Source organism: Mustela nigripes, chromosome 3 (assembly GCF_022355385.1).
Source record: "Mustela nigripes isolate SB6536 chromosome 3, MUSNIG.SB6536, whole genome shotgun sequence".
Taxonomy (NCBI): Eukaryota; Metazoa; Chordata; class Mammalia; order Carnivora; family Mustelidae; genus Mustela; species Mustela nigripes.
Window position 1 is genome coordinate 178,086,127 of NC_081559.1, and position 19,908 is coordinate 178,106,034.

At 42.5% G+C, this 19,908-nt stretch overlaps 2 protein-coding genes across 4 annotated transcripts in view; both read right to left on the bottom strand.

Moving 5' to 3' along the window:
- TAF2 (TATA-box binding protein associated factor 2) overlaps positions 1–4,897 on the bottom strand; it is an 89,767-nt gene extending 84,870 nt beyond the window's left edge. For both annotated transcript variants that reach the window (XM_059395087.1, XM_059395086.1), the window contains exons 1-2: positions 4,524–4,897; positions 4,059–4,112 (exon numbers count right to left, since the gene is read on the bottom strand). In XM_059395087.1, the coding sequence (XP_059251070.1) occupies positions 4,059–4,112; positions 4,524–4,607 (138 nt within the window). In that variant the 5' untranslated portion in view covers positions 4,608–4,897. The remainder of the gene's footprint in view (positions 1–4,058; positions 4,113–4,523) is intronic.
- Positions 4,898–5,278: 381 nt separating this feature from the next.
- Positions 5,279–19,368, bottom strand: DSCC1 (DNA replication and sister chromatid cohesion 1). Of its 2 annotated transcripts, XM_059395091.1 has the most exons (10): positions 19,085–19,368; positions 17,022–17,190; positions 15,705–15,839; positions 14,168–14,258; positions 12,886–13,024; positions 12,139–12,191; positions 11,801–11,955; positions 9,169–9,317; positions 8,438–8,478; positions 6,253–6,371 (listed from the first exon to the last, which is right to left on the bottom strand). In XM_059395091.1, exons 1-10 carry the CDS (start codon positions 19,261–19,263, stop codon positions 6,343–6,345), a joined length of 1,140 nt encoding a protein of 379 aa, XP_059251074.1. In that variant the 5' UTR covers positions 19,264–19,368; the 3' UTR covers positions 6,253–6,342. The 2 variants fall into 2 exon arrangements, with proteins under 2 accessions (XP_059251072.1, XP_059251074.1); XM_059395089.1 differs by lacking the exon at positions 8,438–8,478 and having other exon boundaries at positions 5,279–6,371; positions 19,085–19,365.
- Between the last annotated feature and the right edge of the window lie 540 nt (positions 19,369–19,908).

Sequence of the window (19,908 nt, forward strand, 5' to 3'; positions counted from 1 at the left end):
CAGAACCTTGGGAAATTTATCTCGCCATACCCACACTGTAGAAGCAGAGATGTCCTGAAGTATACAACTACACAGATCTATGGACAATTGCTAATAGGCTGGTTAGGACTTTGGTAAGAACAAAATTAAAAGACTGAAAACAGGAAGAGGGCAGGAGAAGTTTATGGATGGATTTCTCAGAACAGGTACAATGTGAATATATCCATGTTGTTATCACATAAATGACCATCAGAGGGCACCCACAGCAGAAAGGACCTCCCCAAAACCAATGGGCAAGATGAGGTAGATACAGCAGACTCTTTCCCTAGACACCCTACCCAATGCACAAGGAGGTCATAGTGGCAGAACAGACGCTCTACATGAGCCCTATGGCATGGTCTTCCCTCCATCAGGGATGTGCTGACTACCACCACTGCTGAGGGCCCACTGCCACTAGCACAGGCTCATACTAAGCATCCAGTATGGTACTGGAAGGACCAGTCAGTCACTTGGTAGGAGAATGACTATAAGACAGCGCACATCAAAAACATATCTGTCTTTATAAGAGCAGAAATATTCTAGATTTTCCTCCCAACCACAACATAGTTGTATAAGACCATACATATCATTATAATATCTCACACATGCCTCTAAGTATACAGGGAAGTGTGGTGATGGGCTCTTACACACAAAGTTTACTCGTTTCATCGTGTGCCCTATAATCCAGAAATGCCGGCGTGATCAGCTACTGAAGGCTCAGGTACTGCATCAATTGAGAGACCTCCAACAGGATGCTGTTTGAACTAGTGGACAATATACAAGGTCTTTTCCATGGCCAAACTAGATCTGCATACCAAGGGTAAAAGCTGGAGTGACTCTTCTCACTGTTATATTAAAAAACAAAAAAACACTGAAGGAATCTTTGCTGTCTTTGTAACCCTGGGTTTGGCGTATTTGGTCAGGAGAAACATGCATCCACCAGGGCACATAGTCCTGGTTCCATTACACGGGAAGCTGAGACTGTCCCTTGACCACTTTGGGTTCCTCATGCCACTAAACCATCAGGCAGAGAAAGAGGCCACTATACTGACTAGAATAACTAATCCCAATTATCAAACAAAGAATAGGTTCTGCAACACTGTAAGGACAACAATTCTGTCTGCAGTCCAGGAAGATTCATGGAACGCCTCTTATGGCTCACCTGGCCAACAGTCCTCATCAACGGAAAAGTGCAACAACTCAATAAAGACAGGACAGGCAAGGCTGCAGATCCTACAGGAATGAAGGTCTAGTCAGACCAACAGAAATATCAGCAGAAGAAAAAGGGAAAACGGAACGGGCAGGAGAATGAGAAAGCTGTGCTTATCAAATTTGGCCTTGACACCAGCTAAAGAAAGCAGGGGCTGTGGCAATTAAGTTTCCCATTCTCTTAACTACTTTTCTTTCAACTGTTTTGGATGAAAGATACTGGTGGGAGCTAATACTTCAGTGAGAGTAGAGCTGAACTGCCATATCCTCACATGAATTCATGAGATGAGGGACTGGCAAACCCCCTCAAGGGTCAGGTAGTAAATGGGCTTTGTGGGCGACAGAGCCTCTGTCATAGGTATTCAGCTCTGCCAGTGCAGCTCCAAAGCACTGGGGACAATATATAAATAAGTGGATGTGACTGCACTGCAACAAAACTTGTTACAAAAATAGGTAGTCAGCCATTGCCAACCTCTACAATAATGGGTGAGACTTCATTAAGTTCCCTGTGTTGGGAATGCTAGCTTTTCATCTCAAAAAGACAAAAACAAAAACAAAAACAAAAAAAACAAGAAAGAATGTTTTGGGGGGCAAATGGGTAGACTATTCTACATATTCTCCTTTTGCCCCTCCGAATCCACTCTCCATTCTATACCCCGGGATTTACATTAACTGGCCACTAGCTCTTTAGCTTCTAGTTGGGGTGGTCCAATGGGAAGCATGAGGAGAAAACTGGAGAAGAGAAGTGAGCTCGTTTCAGCTAAACTTCGGGTTCCCTGCTACCCAGCTGAAGGAGGCAGTAGCTTTTGCCACCAAAGGCCACACACCCTATAAGGTGACTTTCCCACAGCTACTACAGTCTGTTATACCGTAGTACCCTCTTCCTTTGCTTTTTCAGGTTTAGAAGTGTTAACTGTTCCTTGTTGCTAACCCAGCGTGCCCCACCATCTCTCGGTTTCTCTTAACCCTGTTTGTTCTAACTAGTCCTTTCACAACCTTCCCTCAATTAACCTGCATGAATATGCTGCTTATTTCCTTATAGGACTCTAATCCATTCACCACCCAACCAATTTTTCTAGTGGGAAACCCCAGTTCTTTCACAGCTCCTTCCTAACATTTTTAGTACGAATCATCTGCAATTCCTTCCCATCTGTTATTTTGGCAAAAAAACAAAGCTCACTAAGATTTTGTCTCTTTAATACAGGTCCCCCCAAATTAAGCACTTGGGCAGTCAAAGACTGTCCCAGACTGGATTATATATGCAGAGGCAGAGGAGGTGGAAAGAGGGAACAGACAGTAAGGAGCTGCAGAAGACTCTTTAGTCATCTTGGATTTAAAAATGGCTCCATCACTTGTTAACTTTATGCCCTGAAGAAAGTTACTTAGTCTCCAGCCTTTCAGCCACTTTAATTTTTAAAATTATGATTAAAATAGTGTCTACTTCATGGGGTTGTGATTGAGATCACTCACATAAAACCTTAGTAAAGTCTCATACATAGAATGTACTCAATGAACATTCACTGCAATTCAGTCAATCATGTCAATTCTATTTCTACACCACTTTCATTATTGTTATTTCATTCAGGGCTGCATCATTTCTCCCCAAGATTATTACAGTAACATCTTAATTAAACTTCCTAATTCTCCTATCTTCCCTGCCCAACTAACACAACACAACACAACACACCTAAATATCCTTCCATGAAGTACAAGGTAAATCTAGCTGATCCCTGAACAACACAGATTTGAACTGCACAGGCCCACGTATATGTGGATTTTTTTCCTAATACAGGGCGGTACTGTAAATGTATTTTCTCGTCCTTATGATTTTCTTAATAACACATTATTTCCCTACCTTACTTTATTACAATAACACAGTATATAATAAACACACAAAATACACTTAATCAACTGTTCATGTTACTGGTAATACTTCTGGTCAATAGTAGGCTATTAGCAGTAAGATTTTGGGAAGTCAAAGTTATACCCATATTTTTGATCATGCAGGAAATCGGAACCCCTAGCCCCTACATTATTCAAGGGTCAGCTGTAATCCTATGCAAGGAATATTGACAGAGAAATTCCCTAAATAAGGAGATGGAACTTAGTGAACCTTTAAGGATTCTAAGATTCCTATAATAGGTTACTTTTTAATTTAACTATACAGCTCATCTTGAGTAAACTTATGCATACAGCGGTAACAGTTCCAAAAGGAAGTTCATGCCATCAGCCACCCCCTGCAAAAACCAAAACAAAACAAATGAAAACAAAAGACAAAAAAACAAAGCTCACTAAAATTTTGTCTCTTTAATATAGGTCCCCCCAAACTAAGCACTTGGGTAGCCAAAAACTGTCCCAGACTGGATTATATATGCAATCTATAAATATCAAAGGAAAGGGGCAAGGTCTGAGAGATTTCAAACACCCTAACACCATACCTAACCCTTTAAAAAGCAATGCTCCTAAACCAGGTCAGCCAAGTATCAGAAAACAAAACCGGCCTCTTAGCAGCCAAGTTAAGTCTGTGAGAGCGCTAACCTTAATTTTTCTCACAGAAGAAATTTCACTATGGGCTTATTCTTGTGTCATGCAAAATTCTAAAATGCTTGGTAATAGAGACTTTCACATTCCACAACAGATTAAACAGAGTAAAATGTTAATACAGAAACAAAAAGAGAGAGAAAGAAGGGAGATTTGAGGCAGTTGGAACAGCAGCAAGACACAGATCTGAATTCTGAATATTACCTAGTCTTGAAGCATAGTCATCTGGAAGGGAACATTTCTAAATATTGTAATTTGTTACTGCTTATAATTGTTGAGAATATACTTACTACAACAGATTTTCTCTGGAAGTTTATATTGTTGATGCAGACAACCTGATGGGTTGTATATTAAAAAGAAAAAGAAAATACTACTATTATTAAATAAAAACATAATTCTGCGGAAGAATAATCAGGAAGTTCTAAGCAGCTCACAATCCTACTAATTAAGGTAACTGCACGTTTTAAATTTAGCAACAGCCACGAAAATAGATCTCTTCGTATAAAAATAGGAAGCTAGGTATTTTAAGAAAAACACTTATTGACCTGCAAGGGACATTAAATATGTTGAACACTGCCATTCAAAACCATACATACTGCCCACATAGGGTCCTACAAACGGCATTTCCACCACCGTGAGTGGGCTCTCGTTTCCCACTAGATTTCCCAGGGTCACCAAGGGAGCGTCAAGCAATCACAAAATTTAACTAATAAGAACTAAAGCTAGAAAAGGAAAGGAATACGAAAAAATACTTATAATTTATATGGCCTTGGGCTTTCAAAGCCCTTGTCTCCTTTCTTCCTGTTCATCCTGGCGGGCTCTAAACCAGTCGGCGGCATGAAGCGCTCCCACCGAGTTTGGCTTCCCGGTTCCCGGGGGACTGCGAGGTGTTACCAGCCTCCGGCACCTCGCACTCCCCGCTCCCCCACGTTCCCGACAGTCATGCCCCGCGGCCAGGGCTCCCTCGGCGCCTACACCCCGCCTCGTCCGATCCGCCGCCGCCTCAAACTTGCTCCCGCGATTCGGCTCCTTTTCGCCGTCTCCGGCGAGCTTGTCACGAAGATGCTCCTTTCACCAACCGCTCCAAGCCACAGACGGCCGACATCTTGCCTGTCACCTCTGACCTCTGGCGTCAGCGGAACTGGGACGGCGCCGAGGGCGGGAGCCGGAAGTTCTGTGCCGGTGGGTGGGGCTTGCGCGATCGCATTGGGGGTTTTGCTTTTGCTTTTCCCGGCACTTGGATGCCTACTGTTAAAAATTAGGAAATATATAATGGTTGGGGAAGAGCGGAGCGGGGAATGGGGGTGGGGTCTTAGAACCAGGAGCACATGAAACCAGGAGAAGAGGGTCCCGCCGGTTTGCTGAGTGAAGGGACAGCATGAACTCATTGAGCCCCAGTGACTGTAGCTGTGAGACCTGTAATTAAATAGACCCAGGTAGTCCTAACTCAGAGGCCTCACTAGGTACTGCTGCCTCGGTATTTTTTTTTTTTTTTTTAAATAATCTCACATAGATACAAAACGTTTATTGAAACGACAAATATTTTGAAACCATCGACATGTGCAGTTTATGTACAAGAGAATAAAACAGTTGCAAATTTCAGGAACAGTCGAATCTTGGTTAGGTAATTGTGGATTACCCATTAACATTTTTTTTTTTTTAACCTTGGATCAGATTTATCTTTCGCCTAACCGCTCAAACTGTCCTGGTGACAAGCTTATTAGCAAAGTTAAAATTAATTTGAACTTTGGTCAAATGAATACAAATCAGGAAAATAGAGCTATAAAGGCATTTTATCAAGCATTCCAAAACCCATTAGACATTACTTGTAGATTTCCAGTATTAGCCGTGTCCCTTTTCTCCATTACAGGATTATAAATTGCTCTATGAGTATTCTTCATGTAAGATTGAGGATCACACCCATTTCACATGGACATCAGCCAGGCAACATAGCAGCTATTACCAGGCCAACTTCATCAATGTAAATGACTAATTTAGATAACAGAGGAACTAGTGACTCTCTGTCTTGGTGGAATGTTGAAAATAGAGGGGAAATCACTTGAGAAATGACATTTTAGTGAACAAATAGTTTTTCTAGGAAAGTATTACTATTTACTTCTCTGAAAAAAGCCTTTAAATTTGTTAATTATTAGGACGTCAAATCCTAAAGGAATGCAATTTTAAATATAAAAAAGGCCAACACTTTTCTATAAATAAAACCATATAGACTCAAGATATACTAAATATAGAAAACAACACTTTTGTCGTTATTTAATTTAGTCTGTATGCATAATAAAAAAATAACTTGAAAGATAAATGTCCTATTTCATTTAAGGGAAAAAGAGCCGTAGTTTCAAAACACTTAGGATTAGGAGAAAAACGTTTCAAAGTATGTTTTTAAAATCTGTATATGCAAATATATGCAAGAATCTTTTTCTTATAACCATCAACTTTATGAAGCAACTTCAGTCCCAAAGAACAGACTGTTCTTCTTTTAAGAAATGGGTCTTCTTGAATTGTAAACTTTAACACCATTCTGTATTGACGAGCGAGAATATTTAGTGAGCAATGCACCTATGGTTTGCTTCTCTCCACACAAGTCTCTGTGGGGAAAAAAAACCAAACGAATAGCATGAATATTTATAGAGCTATTTATATATATTATACTCATTATATTCATATACATATACACTATATATATACTATACTCATAGTGTTAATTACTTGTATCTCTTAACTATATCCATCTTTCCAACAAGCATAAGGATGTGTGTTTGTGGGAGAGATAGGGTATGGAGTGGTTACTAAGCCTTAATTGAAATAGGTACTATACACCTATTACCTTGTTTAACCACAGAAAGAGTAACAGTAATATATCACTTAACCCCACATTAGATATGGAACTTAGGTAGTCAAGAATGGAACCAAACTTCGCTGCCAGGTCTGCATGACTTCTAAGTCCAATTTTTTTTCACCACTGTATCACACAGTCTCCAAATCAGAAATACAAGCCATGCAATATAGGAGGGTCTAGACAGAGACCCTGGGTCCCAGGCTACCTGTGGGTGCTTATCTATGTTACCCACCCTCCCTGAACTTTAGCTTCATCTTCTGTACCCCAAAGAGGAGAAGGACTATCACTGGAATGTATGGGTAAAGAAAGAATGAAGGGACAGGAGCTGGAGAAGGGAGCAACAGCATGGTCATACAGGCTTTAAAGAACATGGAAAGGAGCAGTTGGGATTTAATTCTAAGTATAAAGGGAAGTCACTAGGTGGGTTTTCATTAACATAAAAGCAGAACATGATCTAAGTTTTAAATAATGGAGTTGATGATTATGGAAGCTAAGTGGTGAGTACCTGGTGCATTCATTATGTTATACTGTCACTTCTGAACATTTGAAATTTTCCAAAATAAAAAGTCTGAAGCACAGGACAGAAGAGGGAAAAATATAAGTAGGGACACCAATTCAGAGGCAGGTCCTAGAAGACCCATTAGGATTTGCTCATAGTTTGGACCAGAGAGTGAGAGAAGAAAAAAGAAAAAAGACGAGTATGATTCCCAGTTGTTTTGCTTGAGTAATTGGACTAATGGTGGTGATGTCACTGAGAGGTGGAAGATAGGATTAGGACAAGGCGGAACCACAGTTCTGTTGTGAGCATGTCCGGTTTGAAACTCCTCTTAGATATCCCAGTGGACGTGTTCAATAGAGAGCCAGGTAAGAGAAACTGGAACTCAGGGAAATATCTTCAAATATGAAGATAAAATTAGGAAGTCATTAAGTTTAAATCCAGGTCTAGATGAGGGCACCAAGGAAAAAAATACAAATGGAAAAGCAGACAGTCAAGAACAGTCCCAGAGCTCAGAAGCATTTACAGGTTGTAAAGAACCGGAACATCTGAGCAAGAGACAGAAGGAGCTGCCTTGAGAGAGAGGGGACAAAAACGGTGTGCTTCAAGTAGAAAATGGTGCACAGTGTCCCAACAGTTCTAAGAGGCCAAGTAAATAAGGATAGATGGTTGACCGCTGAAATGTAAGAAAGACAGATGCCAACAGGTTAAGGAAAGAATGGGAGACAAAGAAGCAGAAATGAGTGCCCAAACTTTCAAAAGGAATTTCTTGTGAAACAGAGCAGAAGGTATGGGGTCCAGTAGGTTGTTGTTTTTTAAAATGAGCACTAGTACAGAATCCCATATGTTGATGGGAATAATACAGCAGGTAGGGAGACATCAATAACAAAAGGGGGGACAGAGATAACTAGAGGAGGTACGTGTTTAATAAGGCCAGAGGGATGGAGCGCCTGCATGGCTCAGTGGGTTAAAGCCTCTGCCTTCCACTCGGGTCATGATCCCAGGGTCCTGGATCGAGCCCCACATCGGGCTCTCTGCTCAGCGGGGAGCCTGCTTCCTCCTCTCTCTCTTTCTCTCTCTGCCTGCTTGTGATCTCCATCTGTCAAAAAAATAAATAAAATCTAAAAAAAAAAAAAAGGGTATTTTAAAAAATGAGGCCAGAGGGAAGGATCTAGTGCAGAAGGACTGGCCTTAGGAGGAGAAGCAGGGATGGTTCATGCATTATAGAGGAAGGACTGCAAAGGACGTTTGTGCAGACATAATCCAAGGAGGCTGGCAGATTTAATGGTAGGAAAGATGTTGTTCTTGTCTCTTCTTACCTGTTTCTACGTCCAGCCTGGGTAAAGAGAGGACAGGAGAGCTGAGACACAGTGAAGAGGTGGCAGCATTAGTACAGTTGAGATTTGAGTCCTGTAAACAGTGACCAACGAGCTAGGTCGTTTTCCTGCAATCTGGTCTATGGGAAATGTTAAAGCGAGGCAGCAGGAAAGGGGGAGGGGTGTCCATCAGCGAGAGGGCCTGCTTTAGAGCCATAGTGGGGCATGTAGTCTAACTTGGCCTGGAAGAGCTACAGTTTGGTAGGAAGAAGGGCAGAGAAGTGGTTTTAGAGGCAGCATGAGGAAGAAAGACAACACATTCCCACCTCTGGGATCAGAGGTGAATAATGACAGAAAAGACAGCCACCACTTGAAAAAGTTTCAGAGGAAGCCATGTCCTCAGGGAATACTCAAAAAAAAAAAAAAAAAAATCCTAATAATAAGTCTCTTTATAAAAATCTCTTTATAAAATCTCTTTATAAAAAGAACCATCGCATCCACCTGGGTGGCTCAGTGGGTTAAGCCTCTGCCTTTGGCTCAGGTCATGATCTCAGGGTCCTGGAATCGAGCTTCACACTGGGCTTTCTGCTCAGCAGGGAGCCTGATTCCTCCTCTCTCTGCCTGCTTCTCTGCCTACGTGTGATCCCTGTCTATCAAATAAATAAATAAAACCTTTAAAAAAGAAAAGAGAAAGAAACAAAAATCCTCAAAATCCACTTTGGTAAATTACTTACTGAATATATGGAGCAATGTCTTCTTCTGTCCACTTTTCCCTTAGAGAGAAGAGACTGTTAAAACGTTCTTGATTATCCTCAGGCAAATCATCTACTTTTAGCAAAAATATGATTTCTGGTCTCGAGTGTCGATCCACCAAGGCTAAACCCTATTTTAAAAAAATGAAATGAAAAACGGCAGTTAGAATAATGGCTTAGTGTCTAAATATAACTCATTCTTTTACCTTTAGGTTTGGCTGAGCCCAAGCCACTCAAGACGTCAGCTACGTGAAACTTCCACAAACTTCCACCTCCTCTAGGAGAGACCCTCAATAGCGTTTTTCATAAAAAGAGCTCCCTTAGACGGTGAATTCTCGTTTTCCCTTCAACAATCTGACTTCCGTTGCTCAGTTTATCAGGATAGCTCTAGTTCAAGGTCACCAATGACCTGTCATTGCCAAATCTTGGGGCACCCTTCCTTGGATTTGCTAGCCGTCTTCTTTATTGATGTTGTCTCCTCCCTATTTGAATCTCCATCGCTGACATCACCGTCTTATCATTTTCCTCCTAACTCAGCGTTGCAGTTCACTTGGCTCCTACCCTGATACCGCAACTTGGTTCAAGGTCATTGTCCTGGGTGTCTCAACTCACCCGACTTACCCTCAGACTGCAAACACTACTCGCTAATGACAGCAACACATGCACCTTCAACTCAAATTACTCCTCTGAGGGAGTATCTATACCCTATCTAAACCTATCTAAGAACTCATTTGATACTAGTCCCATTATCCTAGGAAACTGCTCTAGTTTCCTGCTCTAGTCCCATTATCCTAGGAAACCATGAACACTCTGGGCATTATCCTAGATTCCATTATTCAAACCCCATACCTATGTGATCACTGAATCCTATAGATTTTAAGGCCTCAACATTTCCCTTAACCATTCCTCATCACCTAATTTCTTTGGCCAGCACTTTCTCTGTTACAAGTAACTGTAACTGTAGAAAGCCTGGAGATTTCTCCTTTTTCATAATCTAGCCAACCTTCCATCCAAACATCCTCAAGGTCATAGTGTTCTTTCCAAAAGGCAAAATTCATCAGGTCGTCTTCTCTTCTGATGTCACTAAAAGGCCTCCAAGAGCTTTCTATCCCTTTGCACAGACCCTAGTGTCCCTCACTGACTCACCAGCACATTTTATTCTAGTCCTGCATCTCTACCAATAGTGCCCAATTTCTCGCTCTCCATGCCTTGGAACAGGCTCTCCGGGGTCCTCATCCCTGCCCTTCCGTCTAGAGAGTTCATAGTTCATCCTTTCAAACTCGGCAGCTCAAACAGCCATGCTTTCAGGAATTCATCCCCGATCAACCAGTCAGTGAGATGCAGAAGTCCCCTTCCTTTGCTCCCATAACACCTTGTACACACCCTTCCCGTGACATAGATCATGCTACGTTGTAAGAAAGGATTTATGCATGTCAGAGGCACCCCCACTGCCAGAGCCCAGGCTGAGGACCCTGATGGCATGTGACATCTTCTTCTCAGCATCCAGCATGATGCCTGGATGTAGTAGGAACTCTCAGTATTGAGCAAATCCTTCCACACTGTAACAAACACTTACTGAGCATACACGACACTATTAACAAGCAACAGTGAAGAAAATTCTATCACCATGGAGAGTGGAAAACTCACATAATTAAATATTTTCCCAGAGCTAAGCAGTGAGCGCCATGAAGGAAAAATATTGGGTGCTCCGGTGAAGTCAACAGGAGACATTTTTTTTTAGAGAAAAGAAAAGCCTCCTTGAAGCAGTGACTCAAAGAGGAATAGGAGGTGGCAAGGCAAAATTACAAAAAAGGTTGTTCTAGAACAAAAAGCCTTGTGTGAAGGTCCTCAGGTGGGAGAGAGCTTGAGGATCTTGAAAACCTGAAAGACTGGAACACAGTGAGCAGGAGGAGATGGAGCTCTAGGGGGATGATGAAGCATTTTGCAGGCCAAGATATGGGTCCTGGATTTTGTTTTTTCTTTTTTAAAGATTTTACTTATTTGAGAGAGGGGGCATGCATGCACGCACACACAAGCAGGTGGTAGAGGAGGAGGGAGAGGGAGAAGCAGACTCCCCGCTGAGCAGGGAGCCTGATGTGAGACTCGATCCCAGGACCCTCGGACCATGACCTGAGCCGAAGGCAGATGCTTCACCGACTGGGCCCACCAGGCGTCCTCCTGGATTGTCTATCTTAAATGCTACGGGCAACCATTACATCATTAAGCATGACGTTCGTCTCATCCACTGACATTTTCCAAGTCATTCTAGCAGCACTGCAGAGAATGGATCGGAGGGACACCATTGCTCTTTACAGCCATGTAAATATGGCACTTCGGGTTCCGACAGTGCTGGTGGGAAGACAAATGCAGCAAGATGAAATACACCAGGGGCAGGAAGAAGGATTAACTGTACACCAGCCTGAAGGACCTCACCAAGGTGACAGAAACATTCTCAAAGCAGTGACGGACTGAATGCATCGTCAGCTCCTAATGGAAACGGTGGCTTGGAAAATAAAGTGGCTCCCAACTCACAGTGTCAATAAAGATTTCATGTCACCCAGTAACGAATGAAAACCCATTGCGTTATGGCAGCAATCCCCACCACTAACCTCACCTTAAGCTGATCGAGCCGCGTTGTCATTCCTTCTGGAACGCTCTGTTGCCACACCTCTTGAAACTCAGCCAGGTTAAATTTCACTGCATTTTGAAGGAGCATCTGTGCTGTTGCTCTGCAAATTTTATCAGCACTCAATGCAAAATAAACTTCACCTAAGGAAAAGGTTGTTTCCTATGGTCTTCTGACCATTCAATGCACTACTCCGGTTTCTTTTTCCCCAGTGAAATTTCTCAGGAAAAATTACACCCAACTCACCTCCCGCAAACCCAGGTGCACATTTCAGAAAGGTGTACCAATTTGAACACAGACAAGTTAAAATACTTTCCAAATCTTACCTTCCTCTACGTATTTCTTCCCGTAACATTTAAGACAGTGTTCAATCATTGCCCTGAAAAATTTAAAACACTCCTTTGAAAAGTTGTCAATACATTTTTAGGCATTGTATCTTAAACACCATTGCTAACTAAAAACTTAAGATACAAATTTGAGATTTTACATACTAAGTGATTTTGGTTGCCAATTAAAATTTTTACAGCAGGAACTAAGTACAATATACTGGAAAGCTAATACATGACAGGCCCATACTAAACATTTTTTTTTCATGAATTATGTGAGCATACATTTATTATCATAAGATAGCTAAAGCATCATTATGAATTGTAGCAAGGACACTGTATTTTTTTTAAGATTTTATTTATTTATTTGACAGAGATCACAAGCAGGCAGAGAGGCGGGCCAAGGGGAGGGGGGGACAGGAAGCAGACTCCCAGCTGAGCGGAGAGCCTGATGCTGGGCTCCATCCCGGGGCCCTGAGATCAGGATCTGAGCCAAAGGCAGATCCCACTGGGCCACCCAGGTGCCTCTGTCTTTTTTAAGGTAGTAAAACAAACAAACAAAACAGAGATGATGGATATTTACTCAGCCCAGTGACTAAAACTTCTAAGTCCTTCCTGGTTATATTATTTTTTAAATTTCTGTAAGACATCAAAATATTAATAGTCTACGCCCTATTTTAGTTCCACTCTGGGAAATAATTTTCTTTCCTTTAAGCAAGTTGGAGGGACAGTGATTAAAATACTCACTCTGGCTCCAAGGGTCCAAGCTCCTGAAGACAAATATTCAAAGGAACTTTATCAAAAGACCAAGATTCAGAATCCACAAGCTGAGTTACATGATTCAGAAGTTTCATCTCATAATCAAATTCAAGAAGCCTCCAATAACCTACCAATTCCCAAAGTAATAGTTACAAAGGACATTGTAAGCAAATTAATTGGCTAATAGGTTGATGAAGAAGCAGTGTGCTCTTGCCCAATACAAAAAAGATACTAGAATCTTAGTTTTCTTTAGAGGAAACACTTCTTTTTATGCTTTTCTCCTCATCATTACAAATTGTGTCTGGAGGGAAACCCAAGTGGTTTTTAAAAAGTACCTTACCTATGACTCACACTGATTTTTTCAAGTGCTTTAATAATTAGTTCAGAGCAATCTTGTCAATCTAAATGGAAATGCGGGAACCTGTAGCTGGTTCAGTGATTTCATTAGAACACTGTACAAAAGAGGCAAAGGTTGTAGGTTGAATATCCCACAGAGTGATTTCCACTCTGGGGCACTGGCATGGCTGTAACTCTCCTCTAGATGTCTTGCAGAGGTGTTCTCGTGCTCATAAAGGGGCCTAGGTCGCTCAAGAGTCAACAGACTCAGAGGTACAATATGAATCAATGGCAAGATAAAGGTTGGGCATCAAGATACCTTTCCCTGTCTTGAGAAATCACAAAATGCCAACTGATCCCCGAATGCAACACCATCTTCCCTGGAGAAACAGATCAAGTACAAATCCACCATTTCCAAGGGAGAATGTTACTATTGCTAGTCTGAAAAAATAAAGGCGACCTTAGAAAAGACGGTATGTGATGTCGACTGAGAAAACGCCAGGAATAAACTATGCGCCCCTCGACACATACCAAAATTTTATCCATCCCCATGCAAGAAGTGAAAAATGAAGAGGATTGGTTTCTAACCTCAACATTCATGGTACTCCTATACCATAGCAATTAACGGCAGGCATCCATAATTTAAAACTTTATTTCCAAGGCTTAGGATCAACTGTGCCTTAAGAAAAAGCACCATTAGGAGTGGCTGGACTCACCAGTCGGTTGGACCTCTTCATGTAAACATGACATGTAGCCTCTATCTCCCATCCAAAAAGATAAGTATATCTTTTTTAACCTTAACCCTAACCCTAACCTAAGCTTTAAGACCAAAAGATAACTAGATAAATAGATAATATGCAGTGGGATGAAAATGTCCATAAATTTCTTCCTTACATGATTAATTCCATTGAATAATTATGGTAAGTAACGCTACCTTCAATCACACAGGCATTTAGAACTTGTAATTGGGCCATTATTTCTTCCTCGCTTGCCTGAATTTGATCAAGCAAATCTTCCGTTGTATACTGAAACCAGGGGAAAAAAAAAACAAACAAAAAACACTTTAAGGCCTTTGAAGAATATATTTTTAGACTCACTGAATTTGGGAGAATAGATACATAGAACAGATTAAGACAGTATTTATACATAGCTCAATTTCTTCTGATAACGGGTAATGATTATTACATGAAATCTAAGAAGAAAATATAGGGTCAATCTTTTTTTTTTTTTTTTTTTTAAAGATTTTATTTATTTATTTGACAGAGAGAGATCACAAGTAGGCAGAGAGGCAGGCAGAGAGAGAGGAAGGGAAGCAGGCTCCCTGCTGAGCAGAGAGCCCGATGCGGGACTCGATCCCAGCACCCTGAGATCATGACCTGAGCCGAAGGCAGCGGCTTAACCCACTGAGCCACCCAGGCGCCCTATAGGGTCAATCTTTGTGAGGTCGACTATAGCCACAGTTTTGTAAGTAGGGCTGAGTGGGAGAGGGAAGTAGGAAAAAGTAAGATTAGAAGGTAACAGTTAAAAGTAGGAAGTACGGGGTTTCCTTGGGGTGATTTAAGTGTTCTGATTGTCATTGTGGTGACTGACCACACAATTCTGTGTATTTCCTAAAGCCACTGAATTAAAAGCACTTTAAAATGAGTGAACTGGGGCACCTGGGTGGCTCAGTGGGTTAATAAGCCTCTGCCTTCGGCTCAGGCCATGATCTCAGGGTCCTGGGACTGAGCCCCGCATCGGGCTCTGCTCAGTGGGGAGCCTGCTTCCCCCACCTCCTCTGCCTGCTTCTCTGCCTACTTATAATCTCTGTCAAATGAATAAATAAAATCTTTAAATAAATAAATAAAATGAGTGAACTATCTGGTCTATAGGAAAAAAAGAAAAAGGAAAAAAAAATCAGTCGATGAAGAAAACGAGAACTAACATCAATACAGTCTTCAGAACGCCCATACAGTTCTATAATTTTGAATTATATTAAAAACTTGAGAATTTTTTTGACTTAGCTTGTAAATATTTTTCCATACTTCATGAATCGATCAGTTCTCACAGGAGAATAAGAATACTTTCCACTTCCATAATGTCTTTCCTGAAGAGCCCCTAATTATATTTTTAATTAAATAAAAAATAAACTTCTAAAAAATGTATTCCATAGTTAGGAACACGTGAAGCTTTCAGCTATGTAAATGACACCATGATATCTCGCATTTGCTTTAAAGTATTCCAGAAAAAGGAGGGAAAAAAAAAATAAGGTGGGATATAGCAGAGACAGAAGCCACAAGATTGACAAAATATTGCTAAATATTCAACTGAGTGATGAATATATGGGGGAGGGTCTTTCTGCTTTGGGGTATGTTCGAAATTTTCATAATATAAACAGTAAAAGTAAGAATGTCGCCATTAAGTGGCTCTAATTATATTTCTATTTTTTAGAAATTTCAAATTTCAAAGAAAAAAATGAAAATAAGTCTTACTTTTGAATGATTTGAATCCTTTTCTTTTTGACTGTCGGGTCCTTCATAAGTATTTTCCATCAAAAGTTTCTTTAGCTTCTTTAATTTAGGTCTGCATCTTCTTAATTCCCAATAATTATTAGAAAAACCAAAGATCTAGAAAATATAAATACAGAACCGTTCAGGAGCCTTTCTAAAAGAAAATTTCATACAAGCCCCTCCCTCTGTCCCCCTGAGAGAGAAAGCACACGCTTTCTCAAATAAATAAATCTTTAAAATAAAATCTTTAAAACAAAAAAACTTCAGTTGGTAGATCTTTGTGACACTTTCCTCAGTCTCAATGCACAGAATTCCCTTAACAAGAGCTCAGAGGTACTCCTTCTTCGTTATACACCTGCAAAAACACCTACGAAACAGGTACATGATGAAAAAATAACATCTTTTACAAAAGACTGAACTGCCCATATTTCTAGTTAATTACAATTGAAATACAGAACCACCCCCCCCACCAAAAAAAGAAAATTTACTAGAAGTTATTCTGTTCTAGCAACATGATGGATCACTGACATTTCCCAGTATTTTCCCTTATTTCTATTCCAATTCTTAGGCAGTCATTGGCCTAAAGTCATTCCAAGAGAATTAAGGGCTGTGTTTGGATCATGACATGTGTAAGAATCTAGACAGGATGGAAACTTCTATTTGGTATCAGTCATCAGTAGTCTCCATGATAATTAAGAATTTATTATGCATGGCTAGAGGCCATAATGAGCTAAACCAACTTCAAAGGTGAGAAACACACCTGCCTCAAAAATTCAAATTTCTTCATTTCTTCACCTCGTATACATTACTTAAAGCATTAGTTGTGGCTTGAGGGAGACTCCTTTCAAACATATCTCCAGCAAGACTCACTAAAAATAGGTAAAACTTTTAGAATATGTCACCTAATCACAAACTTTCCATGTTGCAGAAAATGGTCATCTTCCCTATGACTTAAAAATCCAATAGGGAAAATAAGCCAACTTCACAAGACTCCAAACAATGCCGAGACATTTTAAATTGCATTAGAGAACTTTTCAGATTCCCTGTGATTATACTAAAGATTTTTTTTAAGATTTATTTATTTATTATTTTAAAGACAGAGGGAGAGGAGAGAATCTCAAGCAGACTCCCCGCTGAGCTCAAGCCCTAGACCCTGAGATCATGACCTGAGCCAAAATCAAGAGTCAGACACTTAACCGACTGAGCCACCCAGGTGCCCCCATACCTAGATTTTAATTAAAAGCAGTATTAGCACAGGTGTTGTGATTCTCACATAAATTAGAAGGCAGAGAACAGTACCTCAGCGTGAATAATGTTACAGTGAGTTTCCTCCTTCTTCAGCTGGTCCGGAGTTTTACAGTCAGGAATAAAAAGCAACATATTGGAAGTGTCCGCTATTTTCAAGTCATACGTTTTGTCTTTACTGCACAGGACAGCCCGCTCATCTTTGTCACCCCGAATCACAAGGCTGCAGGAAAATGGGAAGAGAAAATACAGGGTTTACTGAGACACCAACAGACATCTTCATCATAAACGGTTCCAAAATCCTCTAGGCTTGTAGAATGTAAAATTAAGTCTTGAGGCTCTGTCTGTCCCTCCACCCCAAGAATCTTGTTAAAAAACTGGATCCCAATCTGCCAGGCTGGGCTGGAAGCCAGAATTCTAATAGTCTCCCAGACAATCATTATACTCTTGGTCCTGGTACCCACCTAAGAGTGGTTCTTCTTGTTTTGTTCTGAATATCCCCCTCACAATCAAAGCAGCACACCCTAACCTACTCATCAGCTCTGCTGCAAAGAAATTGGGACTTTATAAAGAGAACTGCAACGCTGAATGAAAAAAAGAGGAAAAACATGTTTTTACAAACTGCAGTAAAAAAGTTCTGGCAAAGGCTCACGGGGGGAAAAGAGCCAGAAGAGGACGGGAAGGACAGAAGTGAGCAAGAAGAAGAAAGGCTAAGGACAAAGATGATGGCATTGACAGGGCAGAGGCTCTAGCAGTTTTGTTTATACACTAGTTACCTCTTTTAAAGAAATCAGAATAAACCCTGAAACAGAAGAATATGTAGAGGCTTTTTAAAATTAAGACTTGGGGCGCCTGGTTGGCTCAGTGGGTTAAAGCCTATGTCTTCAGGTCATAATCTCAGGATCCTGGGATGGAGTCCCGCATTGGGTTCTCCACTCAGCAAAGAGCCTGCTTCCTCCTCTCTCTCTCTGCCTGCCTCTCTGTCTTCTTGTGATCTCTGTCTGCCAAATAAATAAATAAATATTAAGAAAACAAAATAAAATAAAGTTAAGACTTAATTTAAGTGAAAATAAGTAGGTTTTCTTTTTTGAGTTTCCTAGTGCTAAAAACTCTTAGGTTCCAAGTACCCACTCTTCAACATTTATTTCCACCTTGCACTATCCATGCTTCAATATTTTGTTTAAAGCAACTACCCGTCCCCTGGCAAAAAGGTTTTTAAACATTTCTTGAACGCATTTCTTGGTCCTTCTGGATTGCCAGGAGGATGAACAGTCACTGTATAAGAGCAAGTCCGCACACCTGAAGTCCTTTCTTAAACTCCGCCCCCTCCCCAACTCAGCTGGAATGAAAACCCACGGATGAGGCTCCGCTTAGGCTTCCTTAAAGATCCTTCGAGGCTAGCATCTGCAGAAGGCCCGTTAATTATAACAGCGTCAGACGAGTAAATGTGAAAACTGAAAGCCTGAAGAGTTCAAGTTAAAGAAATCTACAAGAGAACAGCCTCATAAGATACAGGTGTTGGAGGTGGGGTGCTGCAGAAGAGAAGCAAACCAGAGCCCCTAACTCCTTTTCCAGATGCTGGGCGTGCACAAAGTTGAACGAATCTCTAGACGTCTTCTCTGTATTTCTTATCCATGGCTTTGCAGCCCATGCGTAGCTGACCCAAAATGAGAAACAGCTTCAGATTTCCATTAAACGGCCCCACGCGAGTCGGCTTTTGGAGGCCTCCCACAATGACCAACCGTGAAGAACGGCTTTCAACTCATACACTAGTCCGACCTATAGTGGAATATAAGCGGAAGGCAAGGAGAACTCTATATAAATATTAGATAGCAGCACCGGATTTTAAGCTAGAATGGCCAATTGTTCAGCGCAGATCCTGACATCAGTGTTCAGGGCTCCAAAACTTCACTGAGGTTCTATTTCCCCATGTGTTCCCCCCAGATGAGCTGGGCCAGTCCCCTGGATCACCGCAGTCCAGCTACGTGGACGGACCCGCAGTGGCGTGGACCTCGTTAGAAAGGCAGCGCGCTGGAGAGGAGGCCTCCGGGCAGCTGCGAGCCCTCTGCGTTTCCCGCCCGGTTTCCCCGTCCCGCGTCTCCCCGCGGGGCAGTCACCTGTGCCCGGCCTCCAGCTGCTGGCACAGGGCCGGCTCCAGCTCCAGCAGGCAGAAGTCGCCGGCAGCCGCGCAGGCCCCGGGCCCGAAGGCCAGGCAGTGCGCCGCGGGCTGCAGCTCGGCCGCGTTCAGCTTGGCGATCTGGAGCGTCGCGTCCACCTCCTCGCGGGTCCGCTTCATCGCTGCGCCCGGGGGACCCGCCGCGCCCGGGGTGGGGGGCAGGAGGGTTGCCGCAAGGCTAACGAAAGAGAACCGAGCTGCGCGAGCAAGGGACAGCCTTCCAAAAGCGCGCCAAGGCGGAGGGGGCGTGTTTCCGGGGCGGAGCGTCCGCGGAAGGCTCCAAAGGTCCCCGCTGCTCGGGGGGGGGGGTGCGGTCCGCGGCGGCCCGTCACCCCACGCACGACCCGGGCTTCGGGAGGAAATCCACGCTTCCGCCGGGCCATCTCGGCGTGAGAGCTGTGCTGCCACCTCTCCGGGCGCCGCGCGGAGCCCTCGCCCTCCCCTTCCGCTTTCCCGCCGGCGCCCCCATTTCCTCGCCGTCAAAATGGTCTCACCCTCCCCCACCCCCACCAGGGGCGGGCCTTATGCTAAGCACCCTGCAGGTATCGTATCCTTTGATAAATCCTTCACCGCTACCCTTTAAGGTGGTCCCGGTTCTTCCCATTTGGCAAGTGGGACCAGCTCCCGACCCGCGGTGGCACAGCCAGAGGTAGTGAAGTCTGATTCCAACCCCCCCACCACGCTGTTGGGGCTCTGAAAACAAGCAGCCGGGTGTTCTGCAAACACTTGGGGCGGGAGCCAGGCCCTGGTAGACGTGGTCAGGGA